General features: G+C 39.0%; 1 protein-coding gene across 1 annotated transcript in view; it reads right to left on the bottom strand.

The window, feature by feature from the left end:
* Window positions 1-12,312, bottom strand: part of TRAF6 (TNF receptor-associated factor 6, E3 ubiquitin protein ligase) — an 18,512-nt gene extending 6,200 nt beyond the window's left edge. Inside the window, exons 1-5 of the mRNA XM_008585545.1 lie at window positions 12,254-12,312; window positions 5,904-6,221; window positions 2,973-3,123; window positions 1,932-2,090; window positions 214-285 (exon numbers count right to left, since the gene is read on the bottom strand). Of these exons, the coding sequence (XP_008583767.1) occupies window positions 214-285; window positions 1,932-2,090; window positions 2,973-3,123; window positions 5,904-6,199 (678 nt within the window). The 5' untranslated portion in view covers window positions 6,200-6,221; window positions 12,254-12,312. The remainder of the gene's footprint in view (window positions 1-213; window positions 286-1,931; window positions 2,091-2,972; window positions 3,124-5,903; window positions 6,222-12,253) is intronic.
* Window positions 12,313-19,207: the final 6,895 nt, after the last annotated feature.

Here is a 19,207-nt window from a genome sequence, read left to right as displayed (position 1 = left end):
AAAAAAAAAAATTTTAACGACTTAAAAAGGGCTGGATGTTTTATTTCAGAAAGTATTTAATTATATTAATTTATATGAAAAATTTTCACACAGCTCTAATACTTCTTCAACCTGTATTCATTTTGCCTTATTCATTTATATTTTCAATTAAAAAAACTAACTCACTTTAAGCTATTTATGAAAATATTAACTTATGAAAGAGAATCATTATACCTGTTCTCTGATGAGCATGGTATTGCAGTATTCACAGATGACATTTGCCAAAGGACAGTTCTGGTCATGAATCTAAATTTTATTAGAGAAATATGAGAAAATCATGAGAAAATCTGAAAGAGTAAAAACAACTAATTCTTATAAAAAGTAATTTTTCACTATAAACAAAGAACATCAATTTATGTAAAGCAAAAACTTGATAATAAAATATAAAAATATTTTTTTTCTCACTTTGCCAGTGTAATAACAAGATTCATACAAACTTCTAGCTCTTTAAAAGAATATGGTAGCAGGTAAAAGAGAATTTTAAAATTCACTTCCTTTTAATCTGAGGTAGAGCATCTGTGTCTAGTTTGGACATCATTTGGCAATGCTTCTTACAAAAATTTTTAGCAGCAGCATGATGATTTAATTACAACTCTTGTCGACAGGGTTAAAGAACAAATGTATTAGGGCAGGAGGCTTTGGTGCCCAGATTCTCAAATGCCCCAGAAGGGTGAGCCTTGTTTTCTAGAATACAATGACTTTAGTAGATGTGCTGAGAAATAATTAACCTTCAGGTTAAGTTCATCTAATTTACTGAAGTTTAGGAAGGAGATGCCAATTTGCTCTAATTATGTCTGAGACTTCTCTACATCTTTAGAAGGCTGATTTTTTTGAATATTTTATCAACATAATGAATATAGTATGCTTGATCTCATAAGAAATTAGGGAAAATTACCAATACAAATTTATAAGAACTAAAGTTCTTATAAGGAAGTTATCTAAGTAATAGTAGAAAAGAATATAAATTATATCTAGATTATTTTAGTAAAGAGTACATAGGTTAGGGAGCAAAGGCTAGAACTGTAGTGTTAGCTCTGCCGCTGAAAATATTAATATAAAATTACTTAACCTCTCTACATCTCAGCTTCTGAATGGAAAAACTGCTCTATTATCATGATGCTTTGAGGCACATAACATTTCTTTTCAAAAGATATAGTTTTCAATTGAAGTATAACATACATACTGAAAAGTGAATACATTACATGTATATAGCATGATTAATTATCATAAGGAGAACACATTTTGTGGGATTTAATTTATTCTTTGTAATAGCTGTAACAACCCATTCTCTTTTTATTTATTTATTTATTTATTTATTTATTTATTTATTTATTTATTTTTGTCTTTTTTCATGACCGGCAACGGGATCGCAACCCTCGGTGTTGCGCCCGCACCGCGCTCAACCAGTGAGCGGACTGGTCTCTATATGGGATCCGAACCCTCGGCGGCACTCCCGCCATGCTCCCAAGTGCCGCACTCTACCGAGTGCGCCACCGGGCCGGCCCCAACCCATTCTCTTTTTGAAAACAATTCTGTATAAGTCTTATACAGTAATCATTCATTTGTTTGTGTATGATTGGTCATTAAACTATCACATAGAAAAATCAATCAGCATGTGCCTTTTCTAGAAGCTTTTGTTATTTGCAGATCTACAATAGTGGTAATTAGTATAAAGAATATTTTTAAGAAAGATGTCCAAATGTAAGCTTTACATCTACTTAATTAAATGGTTATTGAACTTTCTTTTCTTTCTTAAAAATCAGTTTTCCCCAAATTGATAATGTGGACTCAGAGTTGGAGTCATATCCATATCTACTGCTAACCCCCTCAAATATACATTTACAAAATTTTTTAAGTAGTAGTAGAATTAACAAATCCAAGTTAGTACATGCCTCTTTATCTTCAAATGCCATCGACACAGCACAGTTTACACAAGAAACCTGTCTCCTTGGACAATCCTTGAGAACGTGAATATCAATTTGACATTTTTGGAAGGGATGTTGGCATTGGGGACAGTTCATAAGAGCAAACTCACAATGTGCTTGATGATCCTACAATAAGTAAAAAAAAGTAATTGATTAGTATTTGTCAACCCTGAACTCTCTTCTAAGAATACACTGTTCTCTTTTATAAAACTGGCTACTGAACTGACTTTTTCTAGTACACACCACAGAATTATTCACAATATGAAGGCCTTAAGGGTTTTTCTCCAAATAATGGCTGTGGACTGCAAATTTATATAAATAAGGCGAATTCTCAAGTTCATGCATGCAATTAGGGAAGAGAGCTGGAAAGAAGTCAGATTTCCTGATTATCAACTTAGTACTACGTCAAGAGGACCACTCCTTCAAAAAGAGCTAATAGGAGCAAGTTACAAATCTGTCTTAAACATTTAATTTCAAATAGAACATTAACACTATTTAATCTGATTAAAAAATACCAAGCTAGTAACTGATTTATTTAATATAAAGCAAATCATTTTATTATCTAATTGCTTTATTTAATCTCAAACTACAGGAGTATTCCATGTAGTTCATAATAAAATGCACAATTGAGAAAAACAGTATGACGAGGCTACTGAGATGATGGCTATATGGGACTTACTATTTATTTCAAAATGAGAGCAATGAAGCTATGGGATTAAAATATGACACGTATTTAAAATGTGCTTCAGCTTTACTGCAGATAATGCTCACTCAAAAAACTTGTAGAAGAACACTAATTTCTTTTTTATTATTGTTGGGGCAAAGCAACAGCAGACAGAATAAGAAATTCTTGGTTTCTATTTACATTTATATTCAATAATCAAAGGGTTGGTATTAATTCAGCAAGAATTTATTAACCAAATATCATTTGCTATGAACTGGCAATACACAGACGGACACAGGAGGTGCCTTGCATACATGCTAACAGCTAGAAAATAACTTTAATACCTCGAGATGCCTCAGTTCCATTTTGTGCAAACAACCTTGATTTGGACACTTTACCATCAGAGAAAGAATCTCTCGTTTTGCAAAATTGTCAGGAAATAGTTGATTTTCCAGCAGTATTTCATTGTCAACGGGACATTTATGACCTGCATCTCTAAAAGAAACAAATAAGATATGTACAATGAGTAGATTTAAACATTCACATTAGAAAATCCAAACAACTTTAATTTACTACAATAAATTCTCCATTTATTATTTACTATGAAAAATAATTTAGCACATTCTATTGCATAGTATCACCAAAATAAACTATTTTATGAACTACTCTTTTATGAAATGAGTACAACAAGCACCATATTGATTACCTATCAAAAGCTATGGGATTTGAGATTGGAATACATTCCAGCTTAAAAAAAATGAGAAACATTAATTGAATAAAATCATATTTTGATTGGCATAAAATAAGGTAAAAGTTAAGAATGGGAATTTTGGCAGTCTGGCTGGCCTCTATTCTGTCAGCACCTATACAACACACAACTAAGATGGAATGTGCTGCTCACAATACCAACATGTCTATAGTTCATTGCTCAATCGTAAGTTAACAAATTAGTGGTACCCCATGAGGCCACATTTTTCACTCTGAAACTGTCACTACAACACTCCAGCTGATGGGCAAAAAAGGTTTCCTTTATTTGTATGTCTAGGGTGCAACGTAATAGGCAGTTAAAGGACCTCTATCTATGTCCTGCTTCCCAGTGGTTTCTTTTGTCTTATGATGGGAAAATCCATTCTTGGGAAGCTTGAGTGTCTGTCATTGAGACATCCCGAAAAGTTAAAGGGCAATCTTCACACTCAAAATGTGACAGGGTCTGGTAGGCTATCGGAACCTTAATCAATCACTCAAACATTTACCAAGTACCTATGTGCTCAACACTGCTAGTTGCTGTGGTAGGCAAAAAGGACTTAAAAATGGTGATTGCTGTCAAATGGCTCAGACCTAACAGAGGTGAGATACATAATGATCTTTATGGGGCCTCTCCCAGACTGCATAATGTTATTAGTACACTACCAAATGTTCTCTGAGAAGCACAGGAAGCCATAAACAGTTTACTGAAATATGTACCTTAAACCTAAAGTGAGAAGTGTCAAAGAGAAAATAAGAAACTTACAAAGTAAACTGAAAACGATTATCCACAGTATTGGCAAACACCCCAAAAGAAAATGGAAGTGGACTGAGATGCATTTTGATTCCTTGAGTGACTATAACAAGAAATTTCAGAGCAGGTCCTTTAAGAACATTAGAGCCAATTTCATGGGTTATTTTTAGCTTAGAGGGAGATAGAAAAAAAAAAGCCTGACTTCCTTTTGTGGGTTTTATTTTCTTTTCAAACCACTGTCCCACTATTTTTATGAATATCTAGCTATTAAAAAACTGTTAATTAGTTAACTCCCTGGGCATGGGTGGGTAACACTTGGTAAAATACTATGCATTTCTACCTACAGGAAAATTAACGATCCATAATATGGTACCATTTTCACCCAAATACAACATAAATAAAAATCATTATAAACTGAAAAAAAGTTGAGCCTTATAAACCTCCCCAATCTTCCAATTTTTTTGTCCTGCCTACAACTTCTTAGTCACCTAAAAATATTCCCATTTACTTTTGAATTACAGTAAAATGTATCTATTTCATAGGAGATGAATTTGAATCATTTGTGGAAATCCCATGTACTTTCATTCAGTTAAAGCAACCATGATTTACTGAGCACCTACTGTGGGTCAGGCATTGTTGCCAGCATTAGGGAAATGTCAAGAAATATTACAGATTTAAACCTTTGCTCTCAAGGAGCTTATCTTCCAGTGGGGAGAGCAGACGATAAACACATAGATTATGTGGTGTTTTAGAAGGCAGAGTGCTAAGGAAAAAAGCAAACGTAGAGCCTGGTAAGGGAAACTGGGAGTGCTGGAGGTAAGTAGGATGGACACATGCTGTGGTATAAATAGGGCAGCCAGAGGACCTATTAGATGTGAGATTTGAGCCACACTGGAGGGAGTTAAGGTGTCAGCTGTGGCAACAGTGTTCCAAGCAGAGAGAACAGTTAAAGCCATTCACTAAGGCAGGAGTGTGCTTGACATGTTCAAGGAAGAACAAAGAGGGAATGGGTGTAAGGAGAGCAAAGGTAGCACAGAAGAGATGCATGGGTCTATCATATAGGGCCTTATAACGGTGTTGGGTTTTACTTCCAGATACTGGTTACAATGTTCTGGGCAGAGGTGAGATCATCTTACTTATTTTACCAGGTTCACTCTGACTGCTGTATTGAGAACTGCCTGGCAGAAGGCGAGAGGAGAAGCAGGTAGGCCTGTTGGAGAGCTGATTGTGATTCAGAACAGGGCAGTAGCAGTGGAAGCAGTGAGAAGGGATAAGATTTTGGATATATTATGAGGGTAGAGCTTTCAGTTAATACTTTCTTTCAAAATACTGGTTAATTTACAGTTGCTCCTAGATACCAAGCAACAGAATTTAATGTGACTAAAATCAAAACTGATCCCTTACAGAGTCAGCATTCCTCACATGATTGAGATTATCATAATCTAGGGTAGCATTATCATTTAAAGTACATTTAAAAAATATTTCCTTAAGGCACAGAGTCACCCCCTAATCTGCATGAGAATTGCTTTAAGGAGAAGTAGCTATTTATTTACTTATTCTTCCAAGGGTCAGGGGAAGGGATGAAATAGAAGTCACCTTTCATACCACAGCAGAAACTGGGATAAGAACCTTAACTTTCTCAGTTTTCTATAGTGTTGTTCTTCCTAATTAGATTTTTATGAATAAGAATACTCTTGGGATGTCCTGTGTTCTGTGTATTTGGTTCTCTGCATTTGGTTCCATTATAAGCACTTCATTCTTGCTTGTGCTCACGTACCTTATTGATTTGATGATGCAGGCTTTGCAGAACCTATGGCCACACGGTGTTTGCACTGCTTCCCGTAATGCCATCAAGCAGATGGGGCACTCATACTTGCTTTCCAAGGGTGGGTCAAATTCCACATCATATCCCTGGATCTCTTCCATAAAGGAACTGGAGAGGTTCCCTGTGCTGGCAGTTCCACTCACACTGTCATCCTTTGCTGTAGCGCTACAGGAGCTGGCCATGGCAGCACAGCAGTCACTTTCAGACTGGCTGGATCCACAGCTGTTTTCACAGTTTAACAGACTCATAGTAACTTGATTACCAATTGCTCTGCAGAAAAAGCAAGAAAAAATGCCTTTACATGTACATGTCTACGCACATAGTTTACACAACTCACCTTTTAGCTGTGTTATATTAGTTGTGTTCATGTTATTTACAAAGTGTTTTGAGCTTTGCTTCACGACTACTATTTTATCATAACTTATCTGATTCCCTCCTTCAGTACGTATATACCATTATTTGTGCAGAGCACTTGGAGCACACAGAAAGGATGGGTCAGTCACTTAAGGCGTTCATGATCTATCTAGTACAATGACAGAATATAAGGTTAAAAAAGGAAAAGCAGCTCAACTGTAGTACTCATCTATATCATAATTATCTGTTCATGTCTGTTTCCTGTGACTGAGGTCAGGATTTAATTTTCATATCCTTATTATTTAGCACAAAATTTTTCATAGTATAGGTGTTCAATAAGCATCTGCTGAAGAACTTAATCATGCTGCTGAAGTACCTTCGAGTATCCTAAGCTGAAGAGAATAATATGGCTATAGCAGGGCAGTGCCAGGAAGAGCAGTGCACAAGGAGTGAGGTGATCACGTGCCACTAACAGATGTGTGATCTCGGGGAAGTTGCTGTCTGGATCTCAGTTTCTTCTTCTAGATCTAAAATTCCACAATAACTTCCAAATACTCAGTGTGGAGATTTCTATTATGTAGAAAGAACAAAAATGAAAAAGTATATCTTTATGTCCATCTGCCTTCAGTGAGGTCAAGTGACTATGTTTCATTATTAATGACTGGAAAAACAAGTGATGTTTCATTTGCCGATGGAAAACTATTGCTCTCACGAGCAGATGAGATGCCTTCAAATTCCAAACCATTATGGCTTACAAGTGAGAAGCTAATGTCTAAAAGCAATTCACAGCCTGTGTAACTATGTCTCTATTTTAGATAATTACCCTTGAGGAAAATTCCTAATATGTGCCAGATATAGTTCTAGAAACAGTGTGAGCCTCCAGTCTACCCGCAGTCAATACGGGGAGACAATTAGTCCCCTGCCTGTCTCATATTTATATAAAAATCCTTGCTGCCCCTTGGCCAGAAGATTAAGATAGTAGTCCTTGATCTTTTTACCACTACAAATACCTTTTTATTCTCCTCAAAGATTATGAGTACCATTTGGAGAGCACCTACAAAGGATGAGGCTCTGTCATGGCTTGAAAGGCAGTACCGTGAAGTGGTGAAGAGTTCACGTGCTGGAATTGCATGATCTGAGTTGAACGCTTTTATTCCATTACTTGGTGTATGACCTGGGCAAGTAATATAACCTTTCTGTGCTTCAATTTTCTCATCTGTAAAATAGGGCTAACAACAGAATCCACCTGAGAGTTACTGAGAGGATTAAATGTGTTAATGTGCAAAGCACTTAGACCTGTGCCTGGCAGTAAGAATGCATTATCACTACAACAGTTTTATATAGTATTTTATTTAATAGCTTTGATATCCCTACTTATCAAGTGGAAACTACGAGCTTAAAAAGGTTATAAGTCATTTGCCCAGAATTACCCAACTAATAAGTAACAGAGTTGGGATCAGAACTCAAGTCTACCTGACCCTTGAGCCCATGTACTTTGTACTATGTTTATCTCTGTTTCACGAATTTGTCAATGAAGCTGCATTAAAAATTGATTTCCCTTTATTTTTATTACATTAGACTAAGGTGCCGACCTCAGCTACTATTACACATGAGCTATCCAGCATTACTACAGTGAGTTGATAGAATTCCAAAGAATCAACAAAGAAACAACATTTTATTTGTTTAGTTTTGATAGAATATTTTTGAAAAGTTAAAAATAGCTCCCAGAGCCTTGTTATATCTGATGTAGACTCCTAAGGAGGGCTCATACAGATTGAAAAGAAGGAATGGCAAGAGAGTGACAAACAGTAGAACTAATCATTATACCTGCACCCTATAAGGCCCCTCTTTACATTCTCTGAATCTGAGGACAAATAACACTGTTTTGCTACACTAGGGTTTATATCCTTTGTTATTTTCCTTCCCATATACATTTTTGAGTCCAATTACTTCTTTAGGTAAATTTCCAAGTAGAATTTTTGGGTCAATGAGTATGTAACTTTTTAAGCTTTAACCTGCTCTGTTTCTGACCTGGGCCGGTTCACCCTTCCTTAGGCAACCTAGTGGTCCNAGCTCCCAGAGCCTTGTTATATCTGATGTAGACTCCTAAGGAGGGCTCATACAGATTGAAAGAAGGAATGGCAAGAGAGTGACAAACAGTAGAACTAATCATTATACCCGCACCCTATAAGGCCCCTCTTTACATTCTCTGAATCTGAGGACAAATAACACTGTTTTGCTACACTAGGGTTTATATCCTTTGTTATTTTCCTTCCCATATACATTTTTGTGTCCAATTACTTCTTTAGGTAAATTTCCAAGTAGAATTTTAGGGTCAATGAGTATGTAACTTTTTAAGCTTTCTGATGGATACTGCTGGTTATCCAATATGTCCACTCCCACAAACAAAATATATATGAGAGCCCATTTTCTATACCCTTGACAATACTGAGGTATATTTCTCTTAAATTTTTAACCACTTTATCTTTTTAAAGTAAAATCACTTTTGAAAAATTAATATTTGTTATTTAGTTGTACAGCATATATCAAAGTACTAGCCAGAAGACAAAGGCAAAAGTCACTGAGCTAAAGTCTACTTTTTCCACCCAAATGTCCAGTTCAAAATTCGGGTTATTGGATAGTCTACACACTACCTTCTTCTAGCCACATTCAAAAGACCTGAATGTCTTTAGATTTAAATAGACCTTTTTATAGCTAATATGTTCCTAAGAAAACCTGTTTAATCAGTTACAACTCCTTAAAAGGAATTCCACTGTGGGCTTGTAAGACAAATGCGAGCACTCTTAAAATCTAGATGTCTTCAAGTTTCACGTTACTTTCCATGCTTTAAGAAACAACACAGATCAGCTTGGGAGTTTTAACCTGCTCTGTTTCTGACCTGGGCCGGTTCACCCTTCCTTAGGCAACCTAGTGGTCCCCTGCTCCTGGAGGTCGCCATATTGATCACGAATTTAGTGCAGACACCTGATTGGCATAGCGCACTACAACCCAGAACTCCTGGGCCCAAGTGATCCTCCAGCATCAGCCTCCCAAGAAGCTGGGACTACAGAAATCAGGTCAAAGTGATACCTGCATTCCCATCTTTATCACAGCTCTATTTACAATAGCCAAGATATGGAACCAACCTAAATGTCCACTGACGGATGACTAGCGAAGGAAATGTGGTGTATATACACAATGGAATACTACTCAGCCATAAAAAAGAAGGAAATTCTGCCATTTGTAGCAGCATGAATAAGCTTGGAGAAAATTATGTTAAGTGAAATAAGCCAGAAAGAGAAATACCGCATGTCCTCACTCACAAGTGGGACCTAAAAAAAAAAGAAACAAACAAACAAACAACAATCACAATAATATGTTGAACATTCGGAAGGAGAGAACAAAACTGTGGTTACTAAAGGGGGATGGGGAAGAGAGGCAGCAAGAAATTGGTTAATGGACACAAAGAATGATTACATTGTGTAATGAATATGCTAATTAATTTGATCATCACATATTGTATACAAGTATCGATAGTCAACTCTGTACCCTACAAATATGTAAAATCTGTTATGTTTCAATATAAAAAAGAGCAACACAGAAGCTTATATCTTCCAAATAAACTTTTTCAGACATTCACCCTCTAAGTATACAGCATATAATCCCATGTAACTATACTACAAAGGGAAAATTAAGCCAAAAACCGTATTCTGAGTACCATTTAGTATTTTTATGTTTAATTTTCCTTTATGGCAACGTAAGGCCTTTTTTCCCTTTACTTTTACGGATCGCAAACACTTAAGCAAAAAACCACTTTCCTAACTTAACCACAATGAAGCAGCTATTTTAATTAACACTAAGAGAAGAACAAAAAGTGCTTTGAGTGAGCCACAGAAGTGAATAGAATATGATCCGGCATGCAGGCAGAAAATATTATGCTCTACTAGGATTCTTTTTAACCTCATACTGTGCCACAAGGATCCCCTTCATGAACTGCTAAAAAGTGGGTTTGGGGCCGAGCCCATGGCACACTCGGGAGAGAGCAGCGCTCCCGCCGCGGGTTTGGATCCTATATAGGGATGGCCGGTGTGCTCACTTGCTGAGCGCGGTGCGGCCGGTCTCAAAAAGGACAAAAAAAAATAAAATAAAATAAATTAAAAAAATAAAAAGTGGGTTTGAGAAAGAACTTTAGCTTACGTAAAGTAAGCTCAAATAAGTAAGAGTTAATATGTTTTCAGAAAATAAAAATTTCTGACAGCCTCTTTTTGACTCATTTATGTGGCTTTCTACATGAGTATAAAGAATAAAACAAAGTTTAAATGGTTCCTTAGCTTCTAAGTTAAGAGCTTTATAACTTCAATTCCCTTTTTGCAGTTGTGAATCTAGTATGGTAAGTACTACTTTAATTAAATATCGTGGGATGTAACTACTGCCAACTTATTTCGACTGCAAAATGAATAAATAGTGAAAACAGCCTTGTCATAAATCATGGCTTAACTCCACCAATTAGTGTCTGCGTACACATTATAACCCAAGAGAATATTGTTAAATGTCTTGGGGAGGGAGCAGTAGGGTGATCCACAAACTTGTTCCTCTGTGATCAAGAGATGCTAATGAGAGAAAGTGCCAAGCTAAAGAAATCAACAAGTTATGCCTTAAATGAGTCAATGTCAAGTCAAGTGAAATTGATACATGGGTAAACATACAACTCATATAGAGTAAAACTATGTAAAAGAAAATCCTGAGAAATTACCTTGAATTTGCTACTAGCTTTAGAAACAGGAACTATTCACCAATTCCTTAAATCTATTCCTAAAATGCAAAAACCTACAAACGTGCTGCAATGTCCAGAAGATGCTGCAAAATATTTAATTACTGTACCTTAACTTTGAATCCAAATTCAAGGGGCATGCTCCTTTCTAGGCACTATTTGTTCTCCTTCAGGAGGCAAGGATTTGAACCACTTCTTTCAAAATCCAAGTAGCCAAAAATTTATCAGCACCACATATCCAAAATTTATCCCAGAAAAGACCTCACGTTACAATTCATAAATACTGTGATGTATATAGTGTTTGAATGTTGAAACTCTGATGTGCTCCTTGTATCTATCGCATGGGCAACTAGTATGTGAAACACATTCCTTCCTTAAGTCACAAGAGGCCACACTGTCCTTACCCCACACCCCTAACCTCAAAATCAGAAAAGCCCCTCCGTCTTCCCTACTAATCAAAGGAGAATGGATAAAACTCCAGCGGCCAGGTTCACCAGGCCAACACTTAGAATTTCTTCACAAGTTTTTCTCGTTCCTGTACCTGTGTAGCAAGACATTCAGTACTGTAATCTGCTCTCCACGAAACAAAAGAAACAAATACTAGACATCCGAACAGCTAATACTTTAGGTGCTTTCTGTTCACATTCAAGACAGTCCTAACTCTCAGCTGGAGTTCCCCTCAAGCCAAATACTAGGAACAGTTTTATCAACCCAGTGTCAGGAACAATCGCTAGAACCACCTAGTGCAGGGGCCGGCGAGGAAACACTCGTGTCATTTGAAACTTTTTCTTTTTCTTTTTTAAATTCGCTGCCTTGGATCTTGACCGAGTTCAACAGGGAAACCAAAAATAGCTTTCCCAAGGCCGTGACAGAGGGAGTCGCTGGGCACTTGAACGGCTTCTTTTTTTTTTTTAATTAAACTGGTAACAGCTCCTAGAGATGGGAAAATCCAGGAAGCAATTTCCTTTTCTGGGAAGGGAAGGCAGGGCTGAGGAAGTAGGAGCGGGGTTCCCTCCGGGGACTGGAGTGAGAGGGGAGGGGGTGGCCGGGAGAGCGGAGGGAAGGGACGGGGGCCGCGTCCCCGACCTGGGGGAGGCGGCGGGTCAGGGGGCGACGTCCCCGACCCGGGGGAAGCGAGGCCGCAGCCCCCGGGAGGAGGCGCCCGAAGGAGACTCACCGCTCAAGTGCGCTGGGCCGCCAAACAAGGCGCGCAGGGTTCCACCCGGCCGCACACTCGGCTCAGTCAGGGCTCTGGGAGAGGACGGCCACGGCACTTCCAAGCAAGGAAGTCCGAAGGCCAATCTCCCCGGGCCGAAGGCCGCCACCGCTGCTTCCGCGGGCCAGCGGAGCCCGAGCCCCAGCCGCGGCCGCCGCTGCTTCCGCCTTCTCTGCTGGCTGCGGGAAGCGAGGGGCGGGGAGCGGGCGGGGGAGGAGACAGAGCGGCCGAGCCGGGCGAGGGCGCCCCCTGCTGGCGGTCTTCCACAGCTCGCAGGCTGCAGCGCAAGCGCGGATCAGGGCGGGCTGTCAATCCCGCACGCTTGGCTGGGCTTCCTCCAGCTCGGGCGTCCCGGCTGGGAGTTCCTTATGCCGCAGTCCTGAACTGGAGCGTGTTTATGTGTGTGCGCGTGTATGTCGGGAGGCTGAATTGCAATAAGAGAGATGGCGATGAGACGATCAGTTCCGGAGTAACTGTGATTTGGTGAGCAGCATCGACACCAAACTTTTTATATAGCCTTTCTAGCCAACTCCCTATCCAAGCAGGAGAAAACCCCGAGTAGTTTTGTAGATCATTTGAGCTTCGGGAATTTTTTACTCCCTTCCCAACTCCACCCTCCTTGCCAAGGAAGTTTCCACGATAGGTAGAACCCTCTATTATCACCTGGTCTTTCCTCTTCATCCAGTCCAAGGGAGTCAACTCATGCGTTAACCATTTCTTTGAAATTGCTGCCAACACCACCAACCCCTTCTCTGTGACTGTCATGGGAAAGCTATTTTGAATTCCCTGTTTAACTGGATGTAAACATCTAGTGAATGTAACAGGCATTGTGCAGGAGATGCACAAAGGTTTTCACCCACCTCCGAAAATTTGGCTCCTGGTCCACCTCTTAGGGGAGTATTAGTCATATGTACATATGCTGAAATTAGAACGCTTGGTTCAAATCCAGTTTTTCCCTTAATAAACTGTGTGACTTAGATAAATCACTTAATCTGTACTTGTTTCAATTTTCTCATCTCATATTAACGTGAGAATAATAACAGTACCTACCTCACAGGATTGTTGGAAGAGTGAGAGAAGTTAATGTATGTAAGTAAATTATATAAAATTATCTAGGACATAGTATGGGCTCAATAAATGTTAACAATACTGTATGTCCTGCTTTCTGGCTTCCCATATTCATAGAAAAATGCTTTTCTTTTCAAGATAAGAATCTGTCACTGGTTCTCAGATTCTATTGGCTCCCTTACAAAAGATATATATATATATTTTTTTCCTTTTTGTCTTTTTTTACTGATCGGTAACGGGATCACAACCCTTGGTGTTGCGCCCGTACCGGGGACCGGCAACGGGATCGCAACCCTCGGTGTTGCGCCCGCACCACGCTCAGCCAGTGAGTGGGAACCGGTCTCCACATGGGATCCAAACCCTCGGCGGGAGCGCTGCCGTGCTCCCAAGCGGTGCACTCTCCAGTGCGCCACCGGGCCGGCCCTACAAAAGATATTTAAGACCAAAAGGTATAAAGAATTACATACACATCTGCGTGCCCACTTCCCAGCTTAAGAAATAACTCATTGCCAGTAGGATTGCCAGCCCTCGTGTATCCCTTTCCAGTACCTTACCTTCCCCCCTTACAAAAATAAATCTCTTGTGGGATGGAAAAGAGATCATTCTAAGAAATTGAGAAATGGAGAAAAGAAAGGGATTCAGACTTCCCTCCACTTATTAGTGTGAACTCTGGGGCAAGTTATGTAACCTCCAAGAGCAGCGATGGCAAAAACCATAAAAAAGAAAATAATGTCAACCTTCTAAGACTGTCGTCAGTATCAACTAATAAAAATCTATTGTGAGAGAACCCAGCACTGGACTTTCAAAAAGGTTAGGTGTTCTCTGCGTGTTTCTTCATACTATTTTCATAAGTGTTCACCCATGTCCTGGGCACACAGGAAACTTACAATTCCCTGTCCCCTTGCAGTGATACATGGCCATGTGACTACTTCTGGCAGATGAACAATGAGGGGAAGGGATACATGTCTTTTCAAGGTCAAAGCATTTATTTTTATTGCAAGATTTGGTTCCTGTGTGCAACCAAGGAGGCCGTGGGGCAAGAGGGGAGAACCAAAGTTCTGCTCCTGGATCTGCATCTCATTAAAACTGGGACCTGGTCAGGTGTCCTCGTCTATAAAGTTGGAGTGAAATCTATTCTGTCTTCTTTTCAGAGCTGGTATGCATTCAAATGAGATCATATGTGGAAGATGATTTGCAAACTAGGAAATCCTATACAGTTGGAAGGAACTGTATATTCTGATTAGTACAATTACCTTATATGTACAGAAACCACAATGCTAGGTTTTCTGAAATGCTGCTAATTTAAAATACTTTGTCCAGTTGTGTATAAGTAAATCAAATGTGTATAAAAATACAATCACTGTATTTGCTATGATTTGAATGTGACCCCCAAAGTTCATGTGTTGGAAACTGTCACCTCTCCCAGGGTGACGGAGACACAAAGGATTACTCAAAGCCCATTTCTTCTAAGCAGTGTGAAGACCCGAAGGGGTTAATTTCCAGCAACCTTCAAGAGAGCAGCATTCCTTGGAAAATAACCCAGAACTAGGGTTTTCTCTCAGTATTTATTCTCCAGGCCAGAAAGTTACAGAAAAGGAACATAGGTGGTTACAAAAAGAACAGTAAGATAATAGTCATGATAACAATCATTAGGTTTAGCTGCACCAAGGACATCTGCCCTTAGAGCCAGCAATTTTGCTGTGTTACAATTCTTTATCTACAACAGAGGCTTTAGCCTGGGGAAAGTTTTTCTGTCTTTTGCAAGCTTAACATTTCTATGTGTAATTCTAAAAAGTTAGGCCCTGTGAAATACATTTGCTTTACAAATGTTAGTATACTCCACAGGAAACTTGATCCCCAATGCAGCAATGTTGGGAGTGGAGACTAACGAAAGGTGTTTGGGTCATGGGGGTACTGCACTCATGAATGAATTAATGTCATTATTGCATGAGTGAGTTCATTATCACAGGAGTGGCTTCCTTATAAGAGAATGTGTTTGGTCCCCTATTCTCTTTCTCTCACCCTCTCTTTGCCCTTCTGTCATGGGATGACGCATCAAGAAGGCGCTTGTCAGATGCCTGCCCCTGGATCTTGAACTTCCCAGCCTCCAAAAGTGTGAGCCAATGAATTTATGTTCATTATAAATTCCACAGTCTGTGGTATTCTGTTTAGCAACACTAATGGACTAAGACAATGTCATTCCTGGATCACTGTTTTTCACATTCTATTTGAAAAATGAAGTAGGATACATTTTGTAGGCTGGTGGGGTAGGGGTGAGAAGGTGAGAGACTCTTCCTCAAACATTTGGAAATAAGATGACTAAGAGTTAAATTATAAAATTAAGACATAATTCATCCGTTCAAAATATATTTATTGAATAACCATTATGTGTGTGTGTGTGTGTGTGTGTGTTTATCTATATTTCTCTTTCTTTCTCTCTCTTCGTATATGTGTGTGTATATATATATAATTTTTACCCTAGCTTATTTCATCTAACAGTCATTTTGCTCTTTTATTTTGAATCACTGACCCATAAAAATAATGATACCTGTATCTACTATTTTTGTCTTTATGTGTCACTTAAATAAATACTCCTGCTATGTTTCCTATTCATAATTTCTACCAGGAAGTCCCAAATGTGTGCATAGTTTCATGTAGAGAATTAAGGAAATCCCTGAGTTAGAAGTGAGTGCAGATAAAATTATGGACGTTTTATATCTCAGTGAGCATCTATCTCCTACTCTTTTCTCCACATTTGTGAAGCAGCAACTCCACAGAGAGCTCTTGATGTGTCTCCATTAGACACACAGAGAATAATTACAGATCAAGAATGGATATTCTGTCTCAATTTTTAGTTATTTTTGCCCATTTAGATTTTATTTCATCAAGAAAATTACTAGAATGACTTACATATCAAAGTTAGTTCAGGGCTGACCCTGTGGCTCACTTGGGAGAGTGCAGCACTGGGAGCGCCGAGGCCACAGGTTCGGATCCTATATAGGGATGGCCGGTGCGCTCACTGGCTGAGCACGGTGCGGGCGACACCAAGCCAAGGGTTGCGATCCCCTTACCGGTCACAAAAAAAATAAAATAAAATAAAATAAAAAGTTAGTTCAGAGATAGCTTCTCTGGGAAGGTAAGATTTGTTTTTCTTTTTAGTTTATTTTAATAAACACATTGTAATTGTACATGCTTAAGGGGTACAATCTGATATTTTGATGCATATATATGTTGTATAATGATTGGGTCAGGGTGGTTAATGTAACTATCACCTCATGCATTTATATTGAGAAGGCAAGATTTGAACTGAAAACCTGAATAATGGTTTCTTCATGCAAAGATCTTTAAGCAGACTGGTCCAGGCAGACAGAACAGCTATTGGGAAGGACCTAAAGCTTAAAAGAGCTTGATTCATAATCCAGGGCCTAAAAGTCAGTGAAGCTGAAGCAGGGAGAAGAGATAGCAGCAGGCTTCAAATTGGGGTGGACATACTTCTGAGGGGACAGAAAGGCTTTCCAAAAGGTACCTGCATCCGGATAGCTTAAAAGGAGTGATACCACCTAGGTAGACTGTGTATGAAGAGAGGGGATGCAACCTGGTCCATGCAATCTGCACAAAAACACCTTAAAGTCAGAATCTCTCTCATGCCAGAAGCAGGAAGGACAAGAAAGTAGATAGGTTAATCTATTTTTTTCTTTTTTATTGATTATGCATATTAATGGGGCACAAAGCTGACTGTCATCACCTGTGTCCAAGATGGATGATCAAATCAATACTAGCAGCATGCCCATTATCTCAAACTGCAATTATTCCCTGTGTCTCCCACCCAACTTTTCCCTAACCTCCCTTTCCTTTCTCCCCCTCCACCCCTAGCAACTCTGGGTCTATTCTCTCCTTCTGCAAGTCCAGTGACCACTGTGGTCTTTCTTTCCTTCCTTCTTTCTCTCTCAGCTCCCACTTATAAGTGGGGACATGTGGTATTTTCCCCTCCGCACCTGGCTTATTTCACTTAATGTAATTTTCTCCACGCTCATCAATGTTACTGTGAATGGCTGAATTTCATTTTTTTTTATGGCAGAGTAGTATTCTATGGTGTATATATACCACATTTTCCTTATCCAGTCGTTCATCAATGGACATTTATGTTGGTTTCCTATATTGGCTATTGTAAATAGAGCTGCAATGATCATGGGAGTGCAGGTATCTCTACGAGATTTCTATTCCTTTGGATATATACCCAGAAGTGAGATTGCTGGATCTTATCAAAGATCTGTCTGTAGTTGTCTGAGAAATCTCTATACTGTTTTCCATAGTGGCTGTACTACTTTAAAGTCCCATTAACAGTGTTGAAGAGTTCCCATTTCTCTGCATCCTTGTCAGCATTTGTTATTCTCAGTCTTTTTGATTATAGCCAGTCTAACTGGGGTGAGATGATATCTCAATGTGGTTTTAATTTGCATTTCCCAGGTGATTAGTGATGTTGAGCATTTTTTCAAACACCTGTTAGCCATTTGTATGTCTTCCTTTGAAAAATGCCTATTCAGCTCCTTTGCCCATTTTTTAACTGGGTTACTTGTTTTTTTACTGTGTAGTTGTTTGAATTCCTTGTATATTCTGGATATTAATCCCTTGTTGGATGTATAGTTTGCAAATATTCTCTCCCATTCTGTAGATTGTCTTCTCACTGTTGATTGTTTCCTTTGCTGTGCAGAAGCTTTTTAGTTTGATATAATCCCATTCATTTATTTTTTCTCTTATTGCTTGTGCTTTTGGGGTCGATATGTCAATCTTTGGTGAAATTACAGACCAAGAAAGAATGGGTCAATCAGAAGAGGAATTAGATATGATGAAACCTAGAAAAATGTCAAAGAGATCCAGTGGGGTATTTCCCATGTACCCTTCTATTTGGGGGAAGAGGTACACTATATCAAAAATTTCTCCCTACCTGTCTGTTTTCAAGGGCAGGCATTTTGGAGATGGCCTGATGTCGTTAGTCCTTGAGTTGTAAAAGCAGTTACCTATTGAATGATTTCATGATCGCTCACAGAGGCTAAATGAAGGCAAAGGAGCATATGAAGAAACTCTACCTGAAAGAGAATTCTGGCCTTGGAATATAGGAGTCTCCTCTCAACCACAGTTTTGCTTTCCATGGTTTCATTTACTCATGGTCAATGGTTGTCCAAAAATATTAAATGGAAAATTCCAGAAATAAACAATTCTTACGTTTTAAGTTGTGCACTGTTCTGGGTAGTGTGATGAAATCTCATACCACCTTGCTCTAACCAGCCTGGGACATGAATCATCCCTTTGTCCAGCCAATCAGGGGTATACACACTACCTGCCCATTAGGCACTTAGTAGTTGTCTTGGTTATCAGATCCATTGTCATGGAATCACAGCACTTGTGTTACTTTACCTTTACTTGACTTCATATTGGCCCCAAAGCACAAGAGTAGTGGTGTTGGCAATTCAGATATGCCAAAGAGAAGCCACAAAGTGTTTTCATTAAGTTAAAAGGTGAAAGTTCTGGACTTAATAAGGAAAGAAAAGATCATACATTCATGATAGGATAAACTTTATCATAGATATGTTTGTATAGGAAAAATCATAGTATACATAGATTCAATACTATCGGCAGTTTCAGGCATCCATTGGGGTCTTGGAACGTATCACCCACGGATAAGGGGGGGCCTACTGTACGCTCCAAGTACGATAAATTTCAAGGCAACCTCCACTTCCTCCTTCTTTTCCACCCTCCCTATCACCCCACTGTTGGGCCACATTACGGTGCACTTCCACCATGAGGAACTTTCCCGTATCTAGTTTCTGTTTCTTGATATAAACAGGG

The sequence above is a fragment of the Galeopterus variegatus genome, unplaced genomic scaffold, assembly GCF_000696425.1.
Source record: "Galeopterus variegatus unplaced genomic scaffold, G_variegatus-3.0.2 Scaffold3614, whole genome shotgun sequence".
Lineage (NCBI taxonomy): Eukaryota > Metazoa > Chordata > Mammalia > Dermoptera > Cynocephalidae > Galeopterus > Galeopterus variegatus.
This window is presented reverse-complemented; position numbering and strand designations above follow the sequence as displayed.